Here is a 12,592-nt window from a genome sequence, read left to right on the forward strand (position 1 = left end):
ACCTTTATTGAATAGGACAGTAAAGGTTAGACAGGAAAGCATTTTTGATTGGGGAGAAAGGGGGATGGGATCGGCAAAGAGGACGGGAAGGAAATCGAACTTGGGTTTCCGCGAGCACAGTTGCGCTATGTGTTGCCGCACTAACCATGTTGCTATCGGTGCCGACTGAGCAAACGTTTTTTTGGTGAACTGATATTTATTCAGTGAGGCGAATCAAAATCCCATTAATAATATTTTCTGAGATGCATCGTGGTTTAGTAATCAAGTTGGTGAATATGGCCTTTGTCAAGTCAAGCCCTTCAGTGGAGTTGACTTGATAACTACTAGGGCAGTCATGGTCTAATCGACTTGTAACCCGAAGGTTGTGGGTTCGATTCCCAGTAGCGGCTGGAATTGTCAGTAGGGGGAGTGAATGAATGGTGCTCTCTTCCACCTTCAATCATCAGTTTCATTAGCACTGTTACGCATATATTCTGCTATGTTGTATATACTAGTACATAACAATAGAGTGTATATTTAAGGTATTTAAAGGAAATATGGTTGATTTAATAATCATTGTAAATGATTAAAAAGTTTTCCACCAACTGTACCTGCAATCCCACAGCAGATTTAATTTGAATAGGGAGAGGCAATGCCTTTGCATGCGCTCTGAGCCACATCGCCTGTTACCATGGTATCACCGCCTATGTAAATACATGCAATCAACTATATATACTATGATAAAATACAAAGACACTTTTTTCCATTGATACTGAAATCATGATGTCTGCAAGGACGAAAATACAAACAGACAGAAGTATAGGATATCAACAGATTCACATTTTCACTTAAGAGCTTAGAATCTTTCACATCACGTGGAAGAAGGTGTGTATTTAGTTTTGTGTGTCAGAGAGAGATAATGAGGGCTGAAACAGATAACACAATATCCTTTGCTTTCACAGGCGAATGAATGTTCGGTAGCACATTGCAATATTCTGTAAGTAGACAGAGCTGTTTTTCAATTATTTCAGACTTCTATATTTAAGTTTTTAATAATTTAGTCAGTGAATTGTCTCGTGACCCTATACAGTACTTAGTCTAATTATGTATAATTCAGCAGTGCGCAATATTCTAAAGAAAAAAATAGTTGTCTACAAGTTACTGCATACTGTACATTTTTCGGTAACACTTTACAATAAGGTCTCATTTGTTAACATTAGTTAATGCTTTAACATGAACTAATAGAGAGCAATGTATATTTACAGCTTTTATTAACCTAATAATGTTAGTTCATGAAAAATATTCATGTTCAAGTTAGCATTGATTACTCACAGTGCATTAACTAATGTTAACTTATGACATTTTAACCTTGATTTAGTAAATGTTGAGATTAACATGAACTAAGAAGATTAATAAATGCTGGTATTGTTCATTGCTAGTTCCTGTTAACTATAATGTTATCCATTTTTAATTTTTCAATTAATTCCAAATTGACTTCATACATATTTTTATTGGCATCTGTACGGTGGCCCAGTAGTGCACAACAGAACAAAATCTGATTATGGCTAATTACTGTGGTTTGTTTCAGTTGTGTTGTGCTAATTTCATTGAATTGTGGTTTGTTTCCATTGTGTTGTGCTAAGTTCATTGTGTTGAGGCTTGTTTCCATTGTGTTGTGCTAATTTCGTTGTATTGTGGCTTGTTTCTGTTGTGTTGTGCTAATTTCACTGTGCTGTGCACTGCTGGGCCACTGTACATCTGTGGCTGCATGAAGAACCTTTAACATTAATGGAACATTTATTTTGCACAAAAGGTTCTTTATAGTGAAAAAAGGTTCTTCAGATCCCTGCGAAAACCCCCTTTAGGACCTTTATTTTTAAGATTGTAGAAAACTTTTTAAGAAAGACATTCTGCATGTAAAATATCAATATTGGCCCTTAAGTAAAAAAAAATATTCTCATACAGGTTAATATCCAGATAGACCAATCCAAGATATCAACATGGATAAGTTCCGTATGATGGCCCAGATGCTGCAGTCCAACCAAGAGTCTTTTATGAATGGTATTTGTGGTGTCATGGCCCTGGCGAGTGCTCAGCTCTACACGTCTTTTGAATTCAACTGTCCCTGTATCCCTGAATACAACTACTCGTATGGGATCAGTATGCTAGTTATTCCACCTATATGGTTCTTCCTTTTGGGTTTTATACTAAACAACAATGTCGCGATGCTGGCAGAAGAGTGGAAACGGCCAGTGGGAGAGCGGAGGAAAGACCCTGCGGTCATGCGGTACATGTGTGTGTCCATGTCCCAGCGGTCGCTCATCGCACCAGCCGTTTGGATCTCAGTGACTCTAATGGATGGTAAAAGCTTCCTGTGTGCCTACAGTATGGACTTGGACATGTCTGAATTTGGCAAGAATATTAGTGGACATGGATTATCTCAGGAGGAACTCTTACAAACACTGGCCAAAATACCATGCAAGCATATATATGAAGGGCAGCACATCCTGTCGAGAGAGGCTGCCACCAGATACATACACTGTATTTCACAGGTAAGATGATCTGCTTACTACAGTATTTGCCACTGCTTGATATTAATGGCATAGATTACAAAATGAAAATTAAAACACAAATTGAGATATTTTTGATGAAATCTGGGAGCTTACTGACCCTCCATAGACAGCAAGGGAACTGCCATGGTCAAGACCCAGAAAAGTAGTAAAGACATCATTAAAATACTCCATGTGACATCAGTGGTTGAACTGTAATTTTGTAAAGGTACAAGAATACTTTTTGTGTGCAAAGAAAACAAAAATAATGACTTTATCCAATAATTCTTCTCTTTTACGCATGCATCGTATGAATGGCGGTGGACAGTGACACAGAAGAGAAGAAATCGTTGAATAAAGTCATTATTTTTATGTCCTTTATGCACAAAAATTATTAATTCAGAAAGCTCTCTGATTTCATCAAAAATATCTTTATTTGTGTTTCTAAGTTGAATGAAGGTCTTACAAAAGTCGTCTCAAACTCAATTCCTGGAGGGCCACAGCTCTGCACAGTTTTTCTCCAACCCTAATTAAACATCTGATCCAGCTAATCAAGTTCTTCAGGATTACTAGACGTTTCCAAGCAGGTGTGAGTTGGATCTGGTTGGAACTAAACTGTGCAGAGCTGTGGCCCTCCAGGAATTGAGTTTGAGACCACTTTCTTACAGGGTTTGGAAGGACATGAGATTGAGTAATTAATGACAGAATTTTAATTTTTTGGGTGAACGATCCCTTTAAATCAAAACAGTAGTAGGATTACATTAAAAAATTTAATTGACGTTTCTATGCTGCCTAAACTCAAAAAGTACTCAGACTCGGAGCACAACAGTTGCTAGAAGTAAAAATGACGAATTTGTCTACAGAAATGTGGAAAAAGTGTTTAAAAAGTGTAATTCTTTACGCAAGTGTAAAGAACTGTAAAAAAAAAAAAAAACATTTGTTACTTGAAATAAAATAAATGGTAACTTAAAATATTGAAAAACATAAATCTATTTAAGCTAGCTGCCAAGGCAACATTTCTCATTTTCATATAGTTTAACTTGATGTACTAAAATAACTAAAACTGAAAGACAATTTTAATAGGTTTTATGAACATATAACAAAACTAACACACACATATATTTGTTGACAAAAGGAATTAAGAAAACACTTAAAAGAACCATGGCTGCTGAAAACGCAGATGGAAATGTAGCACTCTGCACAAGCCTAAAACCATTGGCGTAGACTAACTTAACCATTTAGACTTCTTAATGGCATTGAAATAATAATGTTACTAATATATACATTTTGTTTGTCTGTATTGTAAATGTTCCAGGCTTTTGGATGGTTGTTCTTGTTGATCATCACAATCGCTGCATTTCTGATCAGAGCCATTCGTCCCTGCTTCACACAGGCCGCCTTTCTCAAAACCAAATACTGGTCCCACTACGTAGACACGGAGCGCAAGGTATTTGATGAGACTTGCACAGAACATGCCAAAAGTTTTGCCAAGATCTGCATCAAGCAATACTTTGAGGGAATTAGCGGTGAGATTCAAGGCTTTCATGATAATTCATGTGGCGATGATGAGGACGATAAACCTGCTACAGAGGAAGACAAACTGTTGGGTGTTCGGCGCCAGGACACCATGAATAAGGTGCTGTGGGACTGGCACATGTGCAAACCTCCGCTGAGTCTGAGAAAGTCTGGAGATGCTAGCACTGGACAAAAAGGCGATTGTAGCATGAATGCTAATAAAAATCAAGACCAAAATATCTGTGATAAAATTGACCTAAATGAGGGCCAAAATGGCCTCAAATGCAGTTATGTGAATCCTGGCCTTGATATTGGCCAAAGCGATTTGGACAAGGGATATGAGAATGCTAGCTTTAGCATAGAACAAAATGGTTTTACGAATAGACATAGCAATGCTAGCACAAGCCAAAATGGATTCATGAATGGTGGTGTCACTTCTCCATGCAATACTGAAAGAAAAGCATGGGCAGTGTACTATAGCAAGGTTTGAGATATATTAATGTCACATCTGACCAGGAATCCTACTATATTGTTTTTGTAATGTATGTTGTCTTAACCATTAAAATACATTAAGGTCTTTTCAGTTATATATTATGTATCACATTATATAACCAACGCAATAAATCATAATTCTAGTTTGATCTTTATATAATTTGCTCTACTTTTTAGAGTGAAAAATATATCTGTCAGTAAAAATGGTAAATTAATGTGACCAGATGATGAATAAAGCACAAGATTTTAAATAAAATGCTGTCTCGCTTTGTGCCAATAGAGGCCACTATACAGCACAACTCCCCACATTTGACACATTAGATATACTCTGTAGTTGATGTAATTTTTCTACTAAAATGTATGTGTGTGTGTGTGTATATATATATATATATTTATAATTATATATAATCATTTTACCCACTGTACATGCATATATAAATACATATGTATGCATGCATGTATGTGTATATATATATATTAGGGATGTGCATCTCCATAACTGTGGCCGATGCGAAAAATATGATCGCTTTTATTTCTTTGGTTCAGACAAACAGCAAATCATAAATAAACTTGTGCCTTCAGACTTCTAACGCCTCGAGGCCTGTTTCATAAAATAGACCAGGCTTATTTCAGTTAGTCTGACTCACTGTCAAATGATTTGGTTCCATAAAGCAAATTTAACAAAGATCAACCTCAGTCACTGTGGCTACTTATGCTGGAAAGCTAACCTGGTTCAGTGCAGGCTAACTGTCAGGCTAAACTGAGTTCCTCTAACACTGACCAATAGGAATGCAATATTAGCACTGACTCTCTCACATACCAACATAGCCATGCAGCCTTTCTCTCTGGTTTTATAACAGCTGTACCTTTTATAGCTAGAACAGATAGCATTAGAACATTACAATCTAAAATTGCTTTTTAAAGCATTAACAATCACTAAACTAAAAGTTTAGGGCGCATGTCAGTTATGCACTGAGGAAAACAAAACGTCTCAAATGCATTAAACAGCACAAATATATTCGCTGTTTGCCATGGTGGATCGATTTGATCCATGATCGACATTGGGCTGCTTAAGAATAAGCGTGCACAAATTAGTTAGATTGTGTGAATTTACATTGTCGTTTGCAACCGCTTTAGCCCCGATTGAATTGTTAGGTTATTTCAAGTCAGGTTTTGGACTTTAATCCCTGTTTTTCCTCAGGTGTCTGTAGTGTCGTGATGCGTCATATTGTATTCACACACTTACTGTTTTTTTACTACAATACTGAGGTGCAGATAATTGCCACTATTTGCAACAAGTAGTATACATAGCACAAAATCCTGCTATTTTAACATAGTGTAAATAGGTATTTGCACTTAGTGTAAATAGCATCTATTACTATATTGCACTTAGTTAAATGGCCTCTATCGCTATTTACACAGTGCAAATAGCTGCTGCCTAAAAATATACATGCATGTACATTTACAACACTCTATATTACCTTTGAATCAGAATACAAAAAAAACTTGCTAATGCGAGGGTGTTTCGAATACAGTGTCTATGGGAGTGACGGTAAATTTTACATAGTTCTACAACATAGTTTTACAACGTATTTTAAAGTATGTTAAAATAGCAGGATTTTGTGCTATGTATACTACTTGTTGCAAATAGTGGCTATTCACCTCAGTATTGTAGTAAAACAAAAAACAGTATGCAATAATAACGTACTGAGTGTAAATTATCATTTTAATTCAAATTATTAAATGGATGCCACTTATTGGTACAATAAAGCCCTCCTTACAACTGCCCTAACCCTACCCGATACTTTATTTTCAACTTTTGGATTTCCTTAATTTCTATTGAAAATAAATGCCTTTCCGATGTGATATGAGATTTGAAAAGGGAGAAAAAAAAAAAGTTCGGCAAAAGGTGGGATCGAACCCGTCAAAAAAATCGATGACACACAATCTACCATCTGCGCCACTGGAGCTGATGCTTTAATTGATTCTGCTGTTCTTCTTCTGGTTCTTCCTGTACACCTTGATTGACAGATGTCTCGTCCAGTCAGCGATGCGTAATCTATTCCCAAACCAATGGCGCTGTCTCAAACTATACCTACCTCTTCCGGTTTGTCTGATTTGTCATTGTGTTTTCTGACTTGTTATAATGTTTTCAGAATTGTTATTTTGTTTTTTAGATTTGCATTTGCGTTTGTAATTTGTTATTTTGTTTTCAGAATTGTGATTTGTTTTGCACTTCTCTGCCACCGTAATATGCATAATATGCATATATATGTATATATATATATATATATATATATATATATATATATATATATATATATAAATATATACATATATACATATACATACATGCATACATACATATATGTATATATGCATGTATGTTTGTGTGTGTGTGTATATATATATATATATATATATATATATATACAGTGCCCTCCATAAGTATTGGAACAGTAAAGACCAAATTGTTCTGTTGGCTGTGGAGTCAAGACATTTGCAAATATGATTAAAAAATGAATATGAGATAAAACTACAGAATGTCACATTTTATTATTAGCCGTTTCAACACATACATGTTTTACCAAATAAAAAGAACAGCACTTTTAGAGTTCATCCCACTCATTGATGTGACCATAAGTATTGGGACAGTTGAACATAAGGCAGATATAAAAGATTAAAAGCTATTATTTAGTTGCAGATCCCTTGCGTACAATCACAGCAGTGAGTCTGTGACCCATAGACATCACCAGACTCTTGGTCTCATCCTTTGAAATACTTTTCCCAGCCTTTAATGCAGCCAATTCCAAATGTTGCTTGTTTTGGGGAGTTTCTGCCTTTACTCTCCTCTTCAGCTGGTGAAATTCATGTTCAATTGGATTTAAACCTGGAGATTGATTTGGACAATCTAAGACTTTCCATTTCTTTGCCCTTATAAATTCCTTGACTGAACTGGCAGGGTGTTTTGGGTCATTGTCCTGATGCAATATGAAGCACTTCCCAATTAATCTGGTGGCATTTTCTTGAATATTGGTAGGCAAGATGGTTTTGTACCCTTCCAAATTCATTCTGCTACTGTCATCATACATTAAGTCATCAGTAAAGTTGAGAGGGCCTGTTCCAGAGACAGCCATGCATGCCCATGCTATGACACCACCTCCACCATGCTTTACAGATGAGGCTGTATGCTTGGGATCATTGCAGTTCCCTTTTTTCTCCACATTTTTGCTTTCCCATCACTTAGATAAAGGTTCATCTTTGTCTCATCGGTCCATAAACACAGTTCCAAAACTCTTCTGGCACAACTTTGTGCTTTTTTGCAAACTTTAATCTTGTCTTTCTATTTTTGGTGCTGGTCAGAGGTTTGCATCTTGCTGTGTAGCATCTGTAATTCTGTGTCAAAGTCTCCTGAGGACAGTAGGTTGTCAGAGCATCACCCCAGCTTTCTGGAAGTTGTTGGTGATTGTACAAACACGTCTTTTAGGGTTCATTTTCACAGCTTTTTTGATTTGTCTGTCATCAACTACTGTTGTTTTCTCAGCGATCAGGTAGTTGTTGGTTGCTGGTGTCGCTGGTGGTTTCGAAACTCTTGATTTCTCCATGTCCTTTGTTTTTGTTATAGCTCTAATTGACTTCCTCTTTTCTTTTAGCATTCAATTTGCTTGCTTTTCTCTCAAAGTCAGCTCCCTCATCTTCATCCTGGTTTGTGTGTGTCATCATTGAATGCAAGATTCAGAATACAGAAGTAATGGATATAACTGATACGACACATTCCCTGCTCTTAATACATTAATACCTGAAGAATTAATGCAACAGGACACAGCTGATCCCTTAGAAAGACCTGTGAGGCAACTGTTCCAATACTTATGCTCACATCAGATAGAGGGATGACACTCTAAAAGTGCTGAACTTCTTAGCTGGTAAAACATCTATGTGTTGAATCACCCTTTAATAAAATGTGACATTCTGTATTTTTGTCTCATATTCATCTTTTAATCATATTTGTAAATGTCTTGACTCCACAGCCAAAAGAGCAATTTTGTCTTTACTGTTCCAATACTTTTGGAGGGCACTATATATATATATATATATATATATATATATATATATATATATACACACATATATATATACACACATACACTGACCAAGATTATAAACGCAACACTTTTGTTTTTGCCCCCATTTTGCATGAGCTGAACTCAAAGATCTAAGACTTTTTCTATGTACACAAAAGGCCTATTTCTCTCAAATATTGTTCACAAATCTGTCTAAATCTGTGTTAGTGAGCACTTCTCCTTTGCCGAGATAATCCATACACCTCACAGGTTTGGCATATCAAGATGCTGATTAGACAGCATGATTATTGCACAGCTGCCTTAGGCTGGCCACAATAAAAGGTCACTCTAAAATGTGCAGTTATACTGTATTGAGGGGGTCCGAAAACCAGTCAGTATCTGGTGTGACCACCATTTGCCTCACGCAGTGCAACACATCTCCTTCGCATAGAGTTGATCAGGCTGTTGATTGTGGCCTGTGGACTGTTGGTCCACTCCTCTTCAATAGCTGTGCGAAGTTGCTGGATATTGGCAGGAACTGGAACACGCTGTCGTATACGCCGATCCAGAGCATCCCAAACATGCTCAATGGGTGCCATGTCCGGTGCGTATACTGGGCCATGGAAGAACTGGGATGTTTTCAGCTTCCAGGAATTGTGTACAGATCCTTGCAACATGGGGCCGTGCATTATCATGCTGCAACAAAAGGTGATGGTCGTGGATGAATTGCACAACACTGGGCCTCAGGATCTCGTCACGGTGTCTCTGTGCATTCAAAATGCCATCAATAAAATGCACCTGTGTTCGTTGTCCATAATATACGCCTGCCCATACCATAACCTCACCGCCACCATGGGCCAATCGATCCACAACGTTGACATCAGCAAACCACTCACCCACACGACGCCATACATGCTGTCTGCCATCTGCCCTGTAGAGTGATTCATCCGTGAAGAGAACACCTCTCCAAAGTGCCATACGCCATCAAATGTGAGCATTTGCCCACTCAAGTCGGTTACGACGACGAACTGCAGTCAGGTCAAGACCTCGATGAGGGCGACGAGCATGCAGATGAGCTTCCCTGAGACGGTTTCTGACAGATTGTGCAGAAATTCTTTGGTTATGCAAACCGATTGTTGCAGCAGCTGTCCAGGTGGCTGGTCTCAGACGATCTTGGAGGTGAAGATGTTGGATGGTCCTGGGCTGGTGTGGTTACACGTGGTCTGCGGTTGTGAGGCCAGTTGGATGTACTGCCAAATCTGAAATGCCTTTGGAGATGGCTTATGGTAGAGAAATGAACATTCAATTCACGGGCAAAAACAGTCAGCATGCCAATTGCACGCTCCCTCAAAACTTGCAACATCTGTGGCATTGTGCTGTGTGATAAAACTGCACATTTTAGGCCCCGTCCACACGAAGATGCGTTTCGCTGTATACGCATACATTTTTTACCGTATAGGCGTTTTGTCCACACGAATCCGGGATTTTCGAAGAGTGAAACCGATCATCTTTGAAACCGGGTCCCAGGGTGGATAAATTTGAAAACGCCGTTTTCACGTTTTCATGTGGATATATATATTTTCTGAAACTATGACATCATCAGCCCACGTCTTGCCCCTAATCAGACACCGCTACGTCACATAATAGCGACAACAACAACAACAATGTCAGACTACGTGCCTGTGTTCGTGCTGCAGAACCCACTGAGCTCATTAACTTTATTAAAGCAAAATCTTCTGCTTTGTGTGTTAGTTTGTATTCAGCGCGCAAGGTTTACGCACATGGTCCAAGTCTTCTTCACTGTTTTTTTGTGTATCTCTGTGGCAGAATTACAGCGCCACATATTGGTCTGGCATGTGTACTACATCGTTTTCAGTCGGTTTCAGTGATTCCGTGTGTACGCAGATATTTCCTGAGACGACTCCGTGTTTACGGAATTTGAGGCAAAAAAAAAGATTGGATAGGGAGAAATCTGGCTTCGTGTGGACGTAGCCTTAGAGTGGCCTTTTATTGTGGCCAGCCTAAGGCTCACCTGTGCAATAATCATGCTGTCTAATCAGCATCTTAATATGCCACACCTGTGAGGTGGATGGATTATCTCGGCAAAGGAGAAGTGCTCACTAACACAGATTTAGACAGATTTGTGAACAATATTTGAGAGAAATAGGCCTTTTGTGTACATAAATAAGTCTTAGATCTTTGAGTTCAACTCATGAAAAATGGGGACAAAAACAAAAGTGTTGCGTTTATATGGTATATATAGCTAAAATATCAGTTTATTTTAGCTGATAGAGACAGAATATCAAACAGAAAATCCAGAAAAAGCAGCATACAAATGTAAAAAAAAGATTTACATTTTAGTAAGTCAAATAAGTATTTGATTCCCTACCAACCAGCAGGAATTTTGGCTTCCACAGATTGGTTATATGCACATGTGGAACACAGATTAGTCCTGTCACTTTAAGAAGATACTAATTTCAGCTCGTTTAAAAAGACACCTGTCCCCAGAATCTGTATCTTCCATTCCAACCTCTCCACTACCATGGGCAAGACCAAAGAGCTGTCAAAGGACATCAGGGACAAGATTGTAGATCTGTACAAGGCTGTAATGGGCTACAAGACCATCAGCAAGAAGCTTGGTGAGAAGGAGACGACTGTTGGTGGGATTATTCGGAAATGGAAGAAATACAAAATAACCACGGTCTGGAGCTCCATGCAAGATCTCACCTCGTGGGGTAAAGATGATCATGAGAAAGGTGAGCGATTAGCCCAGAACTACACGGAAGGAGCTTGTTAATGATCTCAAGGCAGTTGGGACCACAGTCACCAAGCAAACCATTGGTAACACACTACGTCGCAATGGACTGAAATCCTACAGTGCCCGCAAGGTCCCCCTGCTCAAGAAGGCAATGTACAGGCCCATCTGAAGTTTGCCAATGAACATCTAAATGACTCAGAGAAGGCTTGGGAAAATGTGCTGTTGTCAGATGAGACCAAAATTGAGCTCTTTGGCATCAACTCGACTCGTTGTGTTTGGAGGAAGACAAATGATGACTATCACTCCAAGAATACCATCCCTACAGTCAAGCACGGAGATAGAAACATCATGCTTTGGAGCTGTTTCTCTGCTAAGGGTACAGGACGACTTCACCACATTAAGGGGCCAGTGGATGGGGCCATGTACCATAAAATATTAGATGAGAACCTCCATCGCTCAGCCAGAACACTGAAGATGGGTCGTGGATGGGGATCCAGCATGACAATGACCCAAAACACACCGCCAAGGAGACAAAGGAGTGGCTCAAGAAGCACACTAACCCTTTAAACTGAATTGCTTATTTCAGTTATTTGCCAAGGCAACATTTCAAATTTTCATTTAAGTTTGCGTTTTTCATCCAATTACTTTATTTCAGCTGCATTTCAATTACCGAAAACTATTTTTTTATAGTTTTAGTTTGCATTAACAGCTCTGGAAAAAAAACATCTGTATGACAGCAAATGACATTCTCAGAATGAAATGTAACCTGTGATTTGTCAGATAACCAGCAAACAATCTGCTTAGCACAAAACTGACCTCCTACACCACTGATAAGTCATCAAGATCGTTGAGTGCGACAAACAGAGAGCACATGGTTGTTAGGCAAGCAGCAGCTGTTGTCTCTAGAGCCGGATCCCGCACTATAGTGTTGGGGGTTGGTCGCCTGAGTCTGTTGTATTTTTCCCCCCTTTCTGTGTTTAAAAGCTACAATTATATTCTGTGGTTTAACATAAACAGGCTTTGATCATGTCAATGCTTTAGTAGGTCAGACAGCAACATGATCTGCATCAGATCTGCTGCATATATGTGTCACTGCGTTCACTAATTCAGTCTGCCCTATTCTTTTTTACTCTCGCTTTTTCTCACTCGCTTGTTTTGTCTGTCACCTTCGGCTTCTGTTTCCTCCAGCAGCATGCATGCATGCGGCCTTACTTCCTTTAAAAATATTGCAGCCCTCT

At 38.6% G+C, this 12,592-nt stretch overlaps 1 protein-coding gene across 1 annotated transcript; it reads left to right on the forward strand.

Moving 5' to 3' along the window:
• Positions 1-912: 912 nt before the first annotated feature.
• LOC306872474 (calcium homeostasis modulator 1-like) lies at positions 913-4,783 on the forward strand. The gene is made up of 3 exons (XM_079421040.1): positions 913-976; positions 1,945-2,531; positions 3,844-4,783. The coding sequence occupies exons 2-3, from the start codon at positions 1,980-1,982 to the stop codon at positions 4,531-4,533; spliced, it is 1,242 nt and encodes a 413-aa protein (XP_079277166.1). The 5' UTR covers positions 913-976; positions 1,945-1,979; the 3' UTR covers positions 4,534-4,783.
• Positions 4,784-12,592: the final 7,809 nt, after the last annotated feature.

This window comes from Barbus barbus (assembly GCF_936440315.1).
Source record: "Barbus barbus genome assembly, chromosome: 7".
In the NCBI taxonomy this organism is placed as follows: Eukaryota; Metazoa; Chordata; class Actinopteri; order Cypriniformes; family Cyprinidae; genus Barbus; species Barbus barbus.